Source organism: Nicotiana sylvestris, chromosome 5 (assembly GCF_000393655.2).
Source record: "Nicotiana sylvestris chromosome 5, ASM39365v2, whole genome shotgun sequence".
NCBI classification, from domain to species: Eukaryota; Viridiplantae; Streptophyta; class Magnoliopsida; order Solanales; family Solanaceae; genus Nicotiana; species Nicotiana sylvestris.
The window spans coordinates 111,861,397-111,878,617 of record NC_091061.1 but is presented as its reverse complement, the minus strand read 5'-3'; the positions used below and the strand labels follow the sequence as shown (position 1 = coordinate 111,878,617).

The 17,221-nt window shown below is 42.1% G+C and overlaps 1 protein-coding gene across 1 annotated transcript; it reads left to right on the top strand.

The window, feature by feature from the left end:
• Positions 1–12,775: 12,775 nt before the first annotated feature.
• LOC138869154 (uncharacterized) lies at positions 12,776–13,240 on the top strand. Its single transcript, XM_070146751.1, has one exon. It carries the CDS (start codon positions 12,776–12,778, stop codon positions 13,238–13,240), a length of 465 nt encoding a protein of 154 aa, XP_070002852.1.
• The last annotated feature ends 3,981 nt before the right edge of the window (positions 13,241–17,221 follow it).

Below are 17,221 nucleotides of genomic sequence, written 5' to 3'. Positions count from 1 at the left end.
CTAAAAAAAGGGCTAAGAACGGCAGACCCCTTTCTGGACAAAAATTCAATCGCCGCCCACCCCAAGAACGAAGATCTGATTCTCTCGAAAATTGAGAGCATGTTTGGACACACATAAGAACACAAAGATTACTCTCTATTTCGCCTTGAGGGATTTCTCATGGGTTAAGTCAAAATTTCAGTTTCTTTTGCAAGACCTTGAGCATTCTTCATATAATTCCCCTTTGTTGATTGAACGGGCTACCAAACGACCCTTTTGTTGATTGAAGTTGTCATCGTAAAAATCCAGTAAAGTTAAATATTTTGTTCTTTACATGGAGTTTACTTGGTAACTTGATTGACTACACCATTGCATCCTTTTTGATGGTACTTCAACGGTGATTATTATTCATCTTATGAGCTTTGCGGTAGGATTGAGAGTTTTCGAGTTTTTCGGTTGCCGATTCAGGTTCTGTTCGTGGTCGTCGGTTCCTGATCTTGACCGCTGGTGCCGGTCCTGAATTTTCGTGGGACCTTAGAAAAGTCATTAGCTTTTGACGGGTGGTCTCTGAATCAATTCAGGTCATCTCCCACACTTTCTTATTGCTCATCCATTTATTGTAGAAGTTGATTACTCTGATATAATGTGAAACGTGTTTACTATGTATTGTCAGGTAGTTAGTAATTAAATCCTTCTTATATTAGAGTATTTTAACTTATTACAGTAAGTTATTTATTTCATTATTTATGTTACCACATTAGGTCTGCTGTAAAAAATTAAATCTTTGTTTTAGATATCAATCTAAATTTTATAACATAATTATATACTATGGTAGCGTTATGGTAGTGTTAGCAATTTTCTTGGCATGTTTAAAGTGTAATTGCCAATACTATAAAAGTTGAACCATATTGGATTTGGCGTCAATTTATAATGAGAATAAGAAGCTTTGTTCCGTGACACCAAGTGAACGTAGATGAGATTTCCATTAATACATACTATAATATATTGGACAAAATAGGCCCCACTACCATTGATTTAGAGATAACACAATTTATAAATATCCGTAGCTTGCTTTAGGCACAATTAAATAAATCATCGTGACTATGGGTACGGTTCCCATGGTCACGATACGTAATCCCCAATTCGGGTGTGCATTTCATGTGACCCGATCATAACTTCGAACAATAATTAAAATAAACATGTCGCGAATCGCGGGTGCATTTCAGGTAGCGTGGTTTGCGGTGTGTTCCAAAACTATAAGTGTACAATAATAGGCCAATTATTAATAGTTTAAGCGACCGTGCTCGAACCACGGAACCCGGGAATGCCTAACACCTTCTCACGGGTTAACAGAATTCCTTATCTAGAATTTCTAGTTTCGCAGACTTTTAAATAAAGTCAAAATTTCCTCAATTTAGGATTTAAAATAAACTGGTGATTTGGGACACCAAATAAACTATCCCAAGTGGCGACTCTGATAAATAAATAATCCCATTTCGAATAATGTCGCTTTAATTGGAAAAACTCCCCTATACCCCATCGGGTGTGTAAAAAGGAGGTGTGACAACTACCAGTCGAGTACTCAGATGGCTCCATATGAGGCTTTGTATGGGAGGTGGTGTAGATCTCTAGTTGGTTGGTTCGAGCTCAGTAAGGCTAGGCTACTGGGGACTGATTTGGTGCAGGATGCTTTGGAGAATGTGAAGTTGATTTAGGAGAGGCTTCGTACAGTGCAGTCGAGGCAAAAGAGTTATGCTAATAGGAAGGTTCGAGATGTGTCCTACATGGTTGGCGAGAAGGTTCTATTGAAGGTTTCACCCATGAAGGGTGTTATGAAATTTGGGAAGAAAGGGAAATTGAGTCCGCGGTTCATTGGGCCTTTTGAGGTGCTTTGGAGAATTGGGGAGGTGGCTTATGAGCTTGCTTTGCCACCCAGCTTGTCGAGTGTGCATCCGGTATTTCATGTTTCTATGCTTCAAAAGTATATTGGGAATCCGTCTCATGTTTTGGATTTCAGCACGGTTCAGTTGGATGATGATTTGACCTATGATGTGGAGCCAATAACTATTTTGGGCCGTCAGGTTCGAAAGTTGAGGTCAAAGGATATAGCTTCAGTGAAGTGCAGGGGGGAGGTCTGCTCATGGAGGAGCCTACCTAGGAGACCGAACGGGAGATGCGGAGCAGATATCCTCACCTGTTTAAAGCTTCAGGTATGTTTCTTGACTTGTTCGAGGACGAACATTTGTTTAAGTTGGGGAGGATGTGACGACCCAGCTAGTCGTCTCAAGAGTTACCACTCTGTTTCCCCCATTTTTGCTTCTTTATGCTTCGTTATCCATGTTTTGTGGTATCGGGCTGGTCAGATCGTGTCCGAAATGATTTTGGTAAGGTATGAGACACTTAGTCTTTTTTAAGGAAGTTTAAGTTGGAAAAGTCAACCGGATGTTGACTTATTTGTTAGAGGGCTCGGATGTGAGTTCCGATGGTTCGGTTAGCTTCAGGAGGTGATTTATGGCTTAGGAGCATGATCGGAATGAGTTTTGGAGGTTCGGAGTAGTATTAGGCTTGAATTGGCGAAGTTGATATTTTGGCGATTTCCGGTTGGTAGGCGAGATTTTGAAATAGGGGTTGGAATGGAATTCCGAGAGTTGCAGTAGCTTTTTTGGGTCATTTGGGATGTGTGTGTAAATTTTCAGGTCATTCAGACGTGGTTTGGTTAGGTTTTTGATCGAAAGTGGAATTTGGAAGATTTTAGAAAATTTGGCTTGAATCCGATGTGTTTTGGGTGATTTGATGTTGTTTCAGGTGTTTTGATGATTGGAACAAATTTGAATAAGGTATTGGGTTATGTTTGTGCTTTTGGTTGAGGTCCTGGGGGCCTCGGGGTGATTTTGGATGGTTAATGGAGAAGTTGGAATTTTGTTGCAACAACTGATTCTAGTATTTTCGCACCTGCGGATTGCGGACCGCAGGTGCGGCGCCACATAAGCGGAGAGTTGGCCGCAAAAGCGAAAATTGGTCAGGTGAGCTGAGACCGCAGAAGCGGTAAGGAGACCGCATCTGCGATGTCGCAGATGCGGAAATATGGTCGCAAATGCAGTTTAGGTTGGATAAGTGATTTCCGCAGAAGCGGAGGATTTAAGCGCAAATGTGGCACCGCAGAAGCGGGTTTTGGACTGCAGATGCGGGTGTCCTTGGGAAGAATGTATATAAGTCTTCCTTCACAATTTTTGAAGGTTTTCACCATTTTTAAACCCGGATTCGGGAGCTTTGGGCGATTTTGAAGAGAGAAATCAAGGAGACTTCGTTAAGGTAAGGATTTTGGACCTAAAACACATTTCTATGGTAGTATTTCATGGATTAAGGCTGTAATTAAAGGAATTAAAGGGCTAAAAAGGGAGATTAGGGCTTGAGCTTAAGAGGCTTTTAAATGAGGATTTGAAGGGTCATTTGGACTCCAATTTTAGTATTCTTGATATGTATACACTTGTGGGAGGATAAGGATTCCGTTGATGCAAAAATTATTGAATTCCGAGTCATGGGCCCGAGGGTCAAGTTTTGGTAATTTTCGGATTTGTGCCAATTATTGATTGTTTTCGCTTGGGCTTCGTTCCCTTAGCATATTTTGATGCCCCCGTTCTGGGTTTGGATAGATTCGACGTGTGTGGAGGCCAATTCGAGGGGCAAAGGGATCTCGAGCTAGAGATTTAGCCGATTCGAGGTGAGTAATGATTGTAAATGATGTTCTCAGAGTTTGAAACCCCAGATTTGCATATCATAATGCTATATTGAGGTATGACACACGCTTGATGACGAGCGTGGGGTCGTGCACTATTGGGGATTGTGACTTGGTCCGTCCCGGTTGATGATTTTACCGCGCATTTGACTGAAAACTACTTGCTATCATCATTATTTGGGCTGAATGCCATATTTGGGCTTCGTGCCAAATATTTGAATCCTTCGGGGATTTTCATTATTATTTCCTCAATGCTTTGACTTATTTCTTGAACTCAGTCATGTTAATTTCAGTGTTTTACTACTCATCCATGTTTACTCAATTTTAAGACTTAAATGATATTTTAAATAATGTTTAGGCTGAGAAACACTGTTTTACCATTGCCTGAGAGGCTTGTGATGATTTTTGACTGAGTAAGGCCGAGGGCCTACGTTGTGAGGAAGCACTGATACTGATTATATGCCGAGGGCTTGAGATATGTACGCCACAAGGTGGCTTGATTGATATGAGGCCGAGGGCCTAGATTTGATGCCACGAGATGGCTTGTTATTACGCTTGGGCCGTAAGGGGTCCCTCAAGGAGTCTGCACACCCCCAGTGAGCGCAGGTACCCATTGTGATGTGAGATTGAGCCAGATGGGCTGGTATTGTTCTGAGATGTTGCCCGAGGGGCGGATACTATGCCTGAGGGGGGAACTTCTATTTGTTTACTTTACCTTAATTACATGTCAATTACTTGTTCACTTGTTGGAAGAGGATTTTACTTGATTTTTCAATGGTTTACTGCTTTTAAATGATTTTTTTGCTTCAATATAGAATGTCGTGTGCCTTACATGTTTTCTTACTCAGTCATTATTTACATTTGTTACTTACTGAGTTGGAGTACTCACTTTACTCCCTGCACCCTGTGTGCAGATTCAGGCATTATTGGTTCTGCTCCCGAGTGCTAATTCCTCCAGCTTCAGGCGATGTTCGGAGATTACGAGGTAGCTATTGACGTCCGCAACCCCCGTGTCTCTACTCCTTTATTGATCCTGTTCTTTTTTCAGACATTTGTACTAGGTTATGATTTTAGCAGAATTGTATATGACTTATAAATGCTCATGACTTGTGACACCCCGGTTAGGGCTGTGTCGGGTTGTATTTCCGCTACTTATTATCTCTAAATCATGTTTTAGATTGCTTTCATGTTGTTTAACTGCTTTAACAAGTGAATTGGGTTTAGTTGGCTAGCCTTGTCTTCATGAGAGGCGCCATCACGACCAGGTTCGGGGTTAGGGTCGTGAAAAGGTTTGGAAGGGTTCGGGTTGAAATCGAAACACTTATTTCTTTAATAGTAGCCTTTAATGGTTAAGTTTGACTTGAGTCAATGTTTTGAGTAAACAACCTCAGACATGAGAATTGACGGTCCCTATAGGTTTGTATGATGATTCTGGACTTGGGCATACGTTCGGATCGGGTTTCAGATGACCCGGGATCATTTCGGCGCTCAATGTTGAAATTTGGCGCATTCAATGTTTTAAAGTTCTTTAAGTTTGGTTTAGAGTAGAGTTTGGTGTTATCGAGGTCCATTTGGGATTCCGAGCCTAGGAATAGTTTCATACGCTAGTTTATGACTTGCACGCAAAATTTGGCATTGTTCCGAGTTGGTTTGATAGGAATGGACGCACGGAAGTGTTTTTAGAAGTTTTTGAGTTTTATGTCTAATTCATACGTTTTAGTGCCCGATTCATAATTCTAGATGTTATTTTGGTGCTTCGATCACATGAGTGAGTCCATATTATGTTGTTAAATGTGTGAGTGCGATTGGATGGGACCTCGGGGCCCCCGGATGCGAAACAGATTGGAATTGGACATGGGGGAAACTACTGGTGGCTTTAGTTCTAGTGCTTTTGCACCTGCGTAGATTTAGCCGTAGGTGCGAGCTCGCAGAAGCGGCTAAGAGTGGGATCACTAGTGGTCTGCAGAAGCGAAATTGCTTCTACGGTGAAGGATCTGCAGATGCGAAGTAGGGCCAGCAGACTTGGGTTCTCAGATGCAACAACCTTTCAGCAGAAGTAGGTTCGTAGATGCCGCACCTGGGAGGATTTTTCCGCAAAAGTAGAGCCATATGTGTGAAAATTGGTGGGGCAGTGAGGCTTTTAATCTAAGACTTAGGATATTTTTCCTCACACTTCATTTGGTCTTGGGCAATTTCGGGAGTACATTTGAGGGGGATTCTCATTAATATCCTAAGGTACGTAACTGCCACCCATTTTCAAGTTAATTACGCGGTTTTTAAGTAGATTAAACAAGGAATTTTTTTGAAATCTTGTGGTATTGGTGAAGAGCCTTGGGTTTTGGTAAGAAAATGGGATTTTACCATGGAAATGGTTATGGAATTAAGTAAAATATAATTATATATTTGAGTTCCTGAGGTTATGAGTAACAATTATATTCGATAATTTCTAAAATCCGGGCAGGGGGGCCAGTGGTGATTTTTAGAAATCTTTCAATTTGGGTTGGGTAAGTACTCCAATAGATAAATTATGAACTTTTGAGTATATATTGTTAAATTATATCACATTTGACTAGTTTCGGGTTGTTCAACATCGATTTGGGACTTTTAGAGCAGATTAGCGGGCCAGAAGTAAGCTTGGACACGAGGTAAGTCTCTTGTCTAACCTTGTAAGAGGAAATTCATCCCCTTAGGCTATTATTGTTGTGTGTTACTTGTGTGAGGAGTGTCACGCCTCCTTTTGTTTACACCCGGAAGGGGATATAAGGGAGTTTTTTCCAATTTATGTGACATTATTCGAAATGAGATTATTTATTTATTTTCAGAGTCGCCACTTGGGATAATTATATGGTGTCCCAAGTCACTGCTTTATTTTTAAATCCCAAATCGAGGAAAATCGACTTTATTTAAAAGTCTACGAAACCAGAAAACTAGGTAAGGAATTCTGTTAACTCGGGAGAAGGTGTTAGGCATCCCCAGATTCCGTGATTTTAGCACGGTCGCTCAACTTTTAATAATTGACCTAATTATCTGAGTTTACATGCTTTAAACCTGTTGTGCACTTTTAACCTTTTAGCCGCTTTTAATTATTTAACCGCTTTTTTAGGATTTGTGAAATTAATTTGAACGAGTCGCGATTGCGCGTGCTCGTCTGTTTTGTATACATTGCGAATCACTCCATATGAAATGCACCCGCGGTTTACAACATGTTTATTTTTATTATTATTAAAAGTTATGCCCGGGTCACATGAAATTCACACCCGGATTGAGGATTATTTATCATGACTATGCCACGGGAACCGTACCCATAGTCACAATAATTAATGATTTATTAATGCACCTAAAACAAACTACGGTATTTATGAGTTATTTTCCTAAGCTGCTTGGTTCGGAGAGGTCATTTACTAACTCTAGCTAAATGAGGATATGAGAGAATGTAAAAACAAATAACCTAAAAAATAAACATTCTTAATATTTTACCATTAAACTGAAAATTCTGTAAACAACACAAATCCACATCTGACTCAAGGCGGTCAGTTAACTACATAATTTGTAAGATCTAAATCGAAAAGAACTAGAAAATGGAAAGATCAGTCATATAATCTCTTTTCATTCGCAAGATGATATAAGCATTTGAATATTAACGATAAAAGGTGTACAAAATAGAAACTTTCAATCTTCACCACCAAAGTGTAATGCAAAAAAGAATCATTCACTTAGCTTTCAGAAACCTCTCAAATCAATGAATTCAATACAAATTCCAAGAAGATGAGACACGCCAACCCCAATTCTTCGATATTTTGTTCCATTCTTTTTTGTTTTGTGGTGCAACTCCTTTTATCTTGGGGAATTAGACCTCTTTGATTTGAGGAAGTTGGAGGCTGGTTCTCGAAGATTGGTGTGCTACCGTTCTTAGCTGAGGAATTTTAGAATTGCGGAGGTCTGCCGTTCTCCTTAGGAATTTTCTATGAGAGGGGATCTAGGATTAGGATTAGGTTTTTAAAATGAATTCTGCATTCTGAGGCTTTAAAAACCTCCTTAAGCATCACCTCAATTTGCGTGCGCAATCCGGGTACATAGCCGGAAAGCCTATATGTGAATATTTGTGAAAAATGATAAATTTTGAATATAAAACGAATTAATTTGACTTCGGTCAACGTTTTGGGTAAACGGACACGAACCCATGATTGGATGGTCTTGGAGGGTCCATAGGAAAATATGGGACTTGGGCGTATACCCGGAATCGAATTGCGAGGTCCCAAGCACGAGAAATGAATTTTTGAAAGAAATTATTTTCTGAAAATATAAAGGTTTTTGAAAGTGAAATGTTATATGAAACCTGTGGTATCAGGCCCGTATTATCATTCTTGAGCCCGGTACAGGTTCTATATAATTTATATGTATTGTCGGTAAAGTTTGGTAAGAATTGGAATCCATTTGACGTGATTCAGAACTTAAATGCAAAAATTGATATTTAAAGAGTTTTGAGAAATTTCATTAATCTTGGGGTTTAATTCAATGTTCATGATGTTATTTTGGTGATTTGATTACACGAATAAGTCCGTAGGATGTTTTTAAGGTAGTGTGCATGTTTGATTTGGAGCCCCGAGGGCTCGGGTGTGTTTCGGATAGGCGTCAGAGAGTTTTGGACTTAGGAACGTTGCAGAATCTACTGTCTGCTGGTGTCTAGGTGTTTGTTCTATGCGATCGCATAGTGTAAATTTTAGGGGTCCTATTATGTGCTATGCGATCACATAGATCCTTTCGCGATCGCTTAGAGTAAAATCTGATAGGTCCATTTTTGTTCTATGCGATTGCACTGTTTCCTCCGCGATCGCAATGTGTTAGCCCCAGCCTGGGAAGGGAATCATTTTCTTCTATGTGATCGCATAGCCTTCTCTGCGATCGCATTGCTCAGTCCCCTTTACCCAATGCAATCGCATCCTCTTGTCCGCGATCGCAGTGACCAATCTCCCTTACCCTATGCGATCGCATTCCTTTCTTCGCGATCGCATAGACCAAATTTGCCCAGTTATTTTTAAGTTCAAAAACATAATACATTACTGGAATTTCACCATTTTTCATAAACTTCATCTTCTCCACACCTCTTGGGCGATTTTTGAAGAGAAACTTCATCATTGCTTCATAGGTATGTAATCCTAAGCTCATTTTCTTCCATTTTTATCAACACCCACTAGATTTCTAAGCCTAAAGCATGAAATTAAGGGTAGAAAATTAGGGATTTGGGTAGAGTTAGTTTTTTTTTTTTGATTATTTGGGAATTTGACCTCGTTTTGAGGTAGGATTTCAAAACAAATTATATATTCGGGCTCGTGGGCTCGTGGGTGATCGGGTTTTGGTCTGAACCTCGTGTTTTGACCAAGTGGCCCGGAGTCGATTTTTAACTTTTGGGAAGAGTGATTAGAAAGCTATAATTAAGCATTGGAATTGGATTGTTTAGCGTTTATTGATGTTATTAAGTCGATTATGTCTACATACAATTGATTTGGAGCCAAATTCAAAAGGAAAGGCGGTGTTTGAGGCTTGAGTGGGCCGTGGATGTTCGAGGTAAGTGTTTGGTCTAACCTTAGCTTAAGGGATTAAGAGTTGAGTCCTATTTGCTATGTGCTAATTGTTGAGTACGACGTATAGGTATGGTGACGAGTATTTATACATTGGTGTCTAGAATGCTTGTAAGTCTTTATATTGTGATTATCATGACTTTGTTGTATCTTTCATGCCTTAGTGGTAATTTTTATTTGTTGTATAAAGTTTGTGGAAGGAATTGTGACCTATGAACATTGAGGAGCATTGGCTCAAGTTGTATAACAAATTGTGAAAGTGTAAGTGATAATTGAACCCCTAGAGCATTGGCTCGAGTTGTGAAGTGAATTGTGAAGTAAAAGTGAGAAAGAGAAGAGATCATTATGTTGTCACCCTTGCCGGTCTATTATTTATTTATTGCCGGGATGTTGATGTTATTGATGTTGTTCCCTTGCCAGGATTCTTATTGCAAATTTTCTTTATTCACTTGCCCTATTGTTTGTGATTGTTGTTTGGGTGAGGAAGGGAGTTAAAGCATGAAGGGTGATGCCGTGCATTGTTTGTTTTGTGAGGAAAGAGTGTAAAGAACGAAGGGTGATGCCGTGTATGATTGTGAGGAAATAGTGTAAAGCATGAAGGGTAATGCCTTGCCGCACGATGTACCATTCCATGCTGATTCTATTGATTATATGGTGACAAAAGAGAGTAAAAGCATGAAGGGTGATGCCGTGAACTTTTTTATTGTATAATTGCCTTGGTGAGGACGAGAGTAAAAGTACGAAGGGTGATGCCGTGCATTTATTGATTTCTGATTCTTTGTTGATATCCGAGTTATGTTGTTTTTTTCGTTACTTGATGTCTTTCTATTTGGAATTGTTATCTCCCCCATAGTATGCTCCCCCTCCCATATTGACTGGTTATTTCTGTATTTCTTTTCCGCTGTATGTATTTGAACTATACATGTTTATTTGGTAGTCTGGTCCTAGACTTGTCACTACTTCGCCGAGGTTAGGCTAGACACTTACCAACACAAGGGTTCGGTTGTGCTGATACTACACTCTGTACTATGTGCAGATCCCGGAACAGCTTTTAGACCGTACTGTGGAGGCTACCTTTAGTCCATGCAGATATCCAAGGTAGGCCTGCAGTCGTCCGCAGGCCCTGGAGTCTCCCTCTATACCTATTTCCTGTTTCATTTTCCTTTTATTCAGAAATAGTGTACTGTTATTTCTTCAGACTTTGTATGCAACAATCTTAGACAGTCTGTGACACTGTGATACCAGGTTTTGGGTGGTTAAGGCTTAAGTATTTGTAATAGATACATTTTTCATATATTTTATTGTTGTCTTCTACTTAAATTTGAATTTTTGCTGTTATCACGTTATCGCCTTATATTTTTTAAAAAGAAATACTTGGTTAATGAAGTAATTAGATTAAAGGTTTGGCTTGCCTAACTCACATTAGTAGGCACCATCACGACTCCCGAGGGTGGGAAATTCGAGTCGTGACAAGTTGGTATCAGGGCTGTAGGTTACATGGGTCTCACAGTTCATAGACAAGCTTAGTAGAGTCTAAGGGATCGGTACAGAGACATCTGTATTTATCCCCTAGAGGCTACAAAGTTAGGAAAAACTTCACATTTATTCTTTCTTGTTGTGCGGTTTGGTTTCTCAATGCTAATTGAATTTCTACTCTGTTCTTTTGCAGATGGCGAGAGCACGCGCTTCCTCATCTACTGACCAGCAGACTGAGCCCCCAGCAGTAGCTCCCACGAGGGGCAGAGGGCGAGGCCGAGGTAGGGGCAGAGCTCATCCTCGAGCAGCAGCACCAACGGCGGAGCCTCAGGTTGACTTTGATGATGAGGTTCCGGCCGCAGCAGTTTCGATGGGCCCAGCTCAGGTCCCAGAGGGGTTTATTACTACCCCAGTTCTCCAGGATGCTCTGGTCCATCTAGTGGGCCTTATGGAGAGTGTCACCCGGGCAGGCGTGCTTCCTATAACACCAACCGTCTCTCAGGCTGGAGGAGGATCCTAGACTCCTACTACTCACACTCCAGAGCAGGTAGCTCCCCAGTTTCAAACTCCAGCGGTTCAATCAGTTGGAGCAGTTCAGCCAGGTATGGTAGCTCAGACCGGCGATAGAGCAGCTACGTTTGCCGATGCTTTGTTGAGGTTGGATAGGTTCATCAAGCTCTTCACTACTACTTTCAGCGGTGCATCTACTGAGGATCCCCATGATTATCTAGATAACTTTCATGAGGTTCTTAGGAACATGGGGATAGTTGAGACCAATAGGGTCAATTTTGCTACTTTTTGCTTGTCTAGATTCGCTAAGACTTGGTGAAGGGATTTCTCTTTGGCTAGACCAGCTGGATCGCCATTTTTGACTTGGGAGTAGTTCACTCAGCTATTTCTAGAGAAGTCTCTCCCCATCACTCAGAGAGAGGCCTATTAGAGGCAGTTTTAGCGCCTCCACCAGGGTTCTATGACTGTCACCCAGTATGAGACCAGATTCATCAACTTGGCTTGTCATGCTCTTATCATACTTCCCACCGAGAGAGAGAGAGAGGGTGATGAGGTTCATTGATGGACTTATTCAGCTGATTCGTCTTCATATTGCTAGGGAGCCTGGGAGTGGGATATCTTTTAAGGAGGCGGCCAATGTGGCCCGGAGAGTTGAGATGGTTCTGTCGCAGGGAGGTGGTCATGGGTCGGACAAAAGGCCCCGTCATTCAGGCCGATTCAGTGGTACCTCATCTGGAGGTAGAGATTCGTATGGTAGAGGCCATCCTCCTAGGCCTTTTCAGTCAGCACTCCAGGTTTCTCACGGCACTTTAGATGGCCGTGGTCCTTAGATGCAGTATTCTGATCAGCAGTCCTACAGTGCACTACCTGCTCCTATTAGTGCACCGCCGCTTTAGAGTTTTTGGGGTGGTCATTCAGTTCGTCAGGGCCAACAGTCTCAGCAGCCGATGGCTTGTTACACTTGTGGTGATATGGGTCACATTGCTAGGTTTTGCCCTCGAGTACCGAGTAGCTCTTAGCATCAGGGTTCCCATGCCATAGTTCAGGCACTAGGTGTTCCACAGCCCGCCCAGCTAGCTAGAGGTGGGGGTAGATATGCTAGAGGTGGAGGTAGAGGTATTAGAGATGGAGCTCAGGCCACTAGAGGTAGAGGCCAACCAACAGCAGGCCATCCCAGAGATGTAGTTTAGGGTGGTAGAGCCCAGCCTCGATGTTATGCTCTTCCAGCCAGGCCCGAGGTTGAGGCTTCAGATGCAGTTATTACAGGTACGATTCTGGTTTGTGATAGAGATGCTTCAGTGTTATTAGATCCAGGGTCTACATACTCGTGTCATCTTATTTTGCACAGTATCTGGTCATGCCTTGTGATTCTTTGAGTGCTCCTATTTATATGTCTACACCGGTGGGTGATTCTATTGTGGTAGATCAAGTCCATCGCTCTTGTATAGTCGTGATTGGGGGTCTTGAGACTCGTATAGATTTGTTGCTTCTGGACATGGTTGATTTCGATATTATATTGGGGATGGACTTGTTATCACCCTACCACGCTATCTTTGACTGTCATGCCAAGACTGTGACCTTAGCCTTGCTGGGTCTACCTCGTTTAGAGTGGAGAGGGACTCCTGGTTATTCTACCCGCATTGTTATCTCGTACGTGAAGGCTCGGCGTATGGTCGAGAAGGGGTGTTTGGCCGATTTGGCCTATGTTCGCGATTCTAGTGCTGAGGTTCCTTCTATTAATTCTGTGCCCATTGTTCATGAGTTTCCTGAGGTTTTCCATTCAGACCTATCTGGTATGCCACTCGACAGGGATATTGACTTTTGCATTGATTTGGCTTTGGGCACTCATCCCATTTCTATTCCGCCGTATAGTATGGCCGTGCCTGAGTTGAAAGAGTTGAAAGAGCAGTTGCAAGACTTGCTTGAAAAGGATTTCATTAGGCCGAGTGTTTTGCCTTGAGGTGCATCAGTGTTGTTTGTAAAGAAGAAGGACGGATCAATGAGAATGTGTATTGATTACCGGCAGTTGAACAAGGTTACAATCATAAATAAGTATCCATTGCCGAAGGATTAATGATTTGTTTGATCAGCTTCAGGGTGCCAAGGTATTTTCGAAGATTGACTGGAGATATCGCTACCACCAATTGAGGATTAGTGCATCCGATGTCCCTAAGATAGCTTTCCACACTCGGTACGAGCATTATGAGTTCCTGGTGATGTCATTCGTGTTGACAAATGCCCCATCAGCTTTTATGGATTAGATGATCCGAGTGTTCAAGCCTTATTTGGATTCGTTCGTGATAGTCTTCATTAATGATATTTTGATATATTCCCGCAGCTGGGAGGAGCACGAGAAACATCTTAGAGTTGTTCTTCAGACCTTGAGGGATAGTCAGTTATATGCTAAGTTCTCGAAGTGTGAGTTCTGGTTGAGTTCATTTACATTTGTGGGTCATGTTGTATCAGCATAGGGTATTCAGGTTGATCCGAAGAAGATTGAGGCAGTCAAGAACTGTCCTAGACCAGCATCAGCTACAGAGATTCGGAGTTTCTTGGGATTGGCAGGCTACTATCATCGGTTTGTGGAGTGGTTTTCATCTATCATAGCCCCTATGATCAGGTTGACCCAGAAGAGTGCCCAGTTCAGATGGTCGAATGAGTGTGAGACTATCTTTCAGAAGCTGAAGACAACTCTGACTACGACACCGGTGTTGGTTTTGCCCACAGGTTCAGGGTCTTATACAGTTTATTGTGATGCATCTCGTATTGGGCTTGGTGCGGTGTTGATGCAGGATATGAAGGTCATTGCTTATGCTTCACGGCAGTTGAAGATTCATGAGAAGAACTATTCGGTTCATGATTTGGAGTTGGCAACCATTGTTCACGCATTGAAGATTTTGAGGCATTATCTGTATGGCATGGCATGTGAGGTGTTCATGGATCACAAGAGTCTCCAGTATTTGTTCAAGCAAAAGGAGTTGAATTTGAGGCAGATGAGGTGGTTGGAGTTGTTGAAGGATTATGATATCACCATCCCATATCATCCAGGAAAGGCCAATCTAATGGCCGATGATTTGAGTAGGAAGTCAACCAGTATGGTTAGTCTTGCTTATATTCCGGTTGGTGAGAGACCGCTTGCTTTAGATGTTAAGGCTTTGGCCAATCAGTTCGTGAGGTTGGATGTTTCTGAGCCCAGTCATGCCTTAGCTTGCACTATCGCCCGTTCTTCTTTATTGGAGCGTATCCAAGATTGGCAGTATGATGATCCCCATTTATGTGTCCTTAAAGACAAGATGCAGCACGGAGGTGCCAAGTAGGTTACCTTAGGTGATGATGGAGTTTTGAGATTGCAGGGTCGAGTTTGTGTGCCTAATGTGGATGGACTCTAAGAGTTGATTTTAAGGGAGGCCCATAGCTCCCGGTACTCTATTCATCTAGGTGCCGCAAAGATGTATCAGGATTTGTAGCAACATTATTGGTGGCAGAGAATGAAGAAGGATATCGTTGCATATGTGGCTCGATGTTTGAATTGCCAGCATGTTAAGTACGAGCATCAGAGGCCTGGTGGATTATTTCAGAGGATTGAGCTTCCCGAGTGGATGTGGGAACGTATCACTATGGATTTCGTTGTTGGACTCTCCCAGACTCGGAAGAAGTTCGATGCAGTGTGGGTCATTGTTGATAGGCTGACCAAGTCAGCGCATTTCATTCCTGTGGCAGTCTCCTATTCATCCGAGAGATTGGCTGAGTTCTATATCCGGGAGATCGTTCGTCTTCATGGTGTGCCCATGTCTATCATTTCGGACCGAGGTATGCCGTTTACCTCATATTTCTAGAGAGCAGTTAAGTGAGAGTTGGGCACACGGGTTGAGTTGAGCACAACATTTCATCCTCAGACGGACGGACAGTCCGAGCGGACTATTCGGATTTTGGAGGATATGCTCTGAGCTTTTGTCATTGACTTTGGGGGCTCGTGGGATCAGTTTTTGCCTTTAGTAGGGTTTGCTTACAACAACAGCTACCAGTCGAGTATTCAGATGGCTCCGTATGAGGCTTTGTATGGTAGGCGATGTCGGTCTTCGGTTGGATGGTTTGAGCCTAGAGAGGCTCGGTTGTTGGGTACAGATCTGGTTTAGGAGGCTTTGGACAAGGTTAGGATAATTCAGGATAGGCTTCGTATAACTCAGTCCAGGCAAAAGAGTTATGCTGACCGCAAGGTTCGTGATTTGGCATTCATGGTCAGTGAGCGGTTCGAGTGTCGCCTATGAAGGGCGTGATGAGATTTGGGAAAAAGGGCAAGCTTAGCCCTAGGTTCATTGGCCCGTTTGAGATTCTTGATCGAGTGGGAGAGGTGGCTTATAGACTTGCATTGCCACCGAGCTTATCAGCCGTACATCCAGTGTTTCATGTGTCCATACTTGGGAAATATCACGGCGATCCATCCCACGTATTAGATTTCAGCTCTGTCCAGTTGGACAAGGACTTGTCTTATGAGGAGGAGCCAGTGGCTATTCTAGACCAGTAGGTTTGTCAGTTGAGATCGAAGAGTTTTCCTTCTGTTCGTGTTTAGTGGAGAGGTCAGCCTACTGAGGCATCAACCTGGGATCCGAGTTGAATATGCGGAGCCGTTATCCCTATCTTTTCCCCGACTCAAGTACTTCTTTCTTATGTCCGTTCGAGGACAAACACTTATTTTTAAAATGAATTCTACGTTCCGAGGAATTAAAACCCTCCTTCAGCATCACATCAATTTGCGTACGCAGTACGGGCGCGTAACCGAAAAGCCTATATGTGAAAATCTGGGAAAAATGATAAATTTTAACTATAAAATGAATTAATTTGATTTTGGTCAACATTTTAGGTAAATGGACCCGGACCCGTGGTTGGACGGTCCTGGAGGGTCCGTAGGAAAATATGGGACTTGGGCGTATGCTCGGAATCAAATTCCGAGGTCCCAAGCCCAAGAAATGAATTTTTGAAAGAAATTGTTTTCTGAAAAATATAAAGGTTTTTAAAAGTGAAATGTCATGTGAAACCTGTGGTATCGGGCCTGTATTATGGTTTCGGAGCCCGATATAGGTTCTATATGATTTATATGTGTTGTCGGTAAAGTTTGGTAAGAATCGGAATTCATTTAACGTGATTCAGAACTTAAATGCAAAAATTGATGTTTAAAGAGTTTTGAGAAATTTCATTGATCTTGGGGTTTAATTCGATGTTCATGATATTATTTTGGTGATTTGATTACACGAATAAGTCCGTAGGGTGTTTTTAAGGTAGTGTGCATGTTTGGGTTGGAGCCATGCGGGCTCGGGTGAGTTTCGGATACGCGTCAGAGAGTTTTGGACTTAGGAAAGCTGCATAATCTGATGTTTGCTGGTGTCCAGGTGTTTGTCCTATGTGATCGCATAGGGAAGTTCACGATCGCATAGTATAAATTTTAGGGGTCCTATTTTGTGCTATGCGATGAAGGGTGATGCCGTGAATTTATTGATTTCTGATTCTTTGTTGATATCCGAGTTATGTTGTTTCTTTCGTTACTTGATGTCTTTCTATTCGGAATTGTTATCTCCCCCACAGCATGCTCCCCTCCCATATTGACTAGTTATTTCTGTATTTCTTTTTCGCTGTATATATTTGAACTGCACAGGTTTATTTGGTAGTCTGGTCCTAGCCTCGTCACTACTTCGCCGAGGTTAGGCTAGACACTTACCAGCACATGGGGTCGGTTGTGCTGATACTACACTCTGCACTATGTTCATATCCCATAGCAGCTTTTGGAACATAGTATGGAGGTTACCTTCAGTCCACGCGGAGATCCAAGGTAGACTTGCAGAAGTCCGTAGGCCTTGGCGTCTCCCTCTATCCCTATTTCCTATTTCATTTTCCTTTTATTCAAAAATAGTGTACTGTTATTTCTTCAGACTTTGTATGTAGCAAT

What these genes read in the sequence shown, in the direction of transcription:
- LOC138869154 (XM_070146751.1), top strand. Translation starts at nt 12,776, where the DNA reads ATGGTTGATTTCGATATTATATTGGGGATGGACTTGTTATCACCCTAC.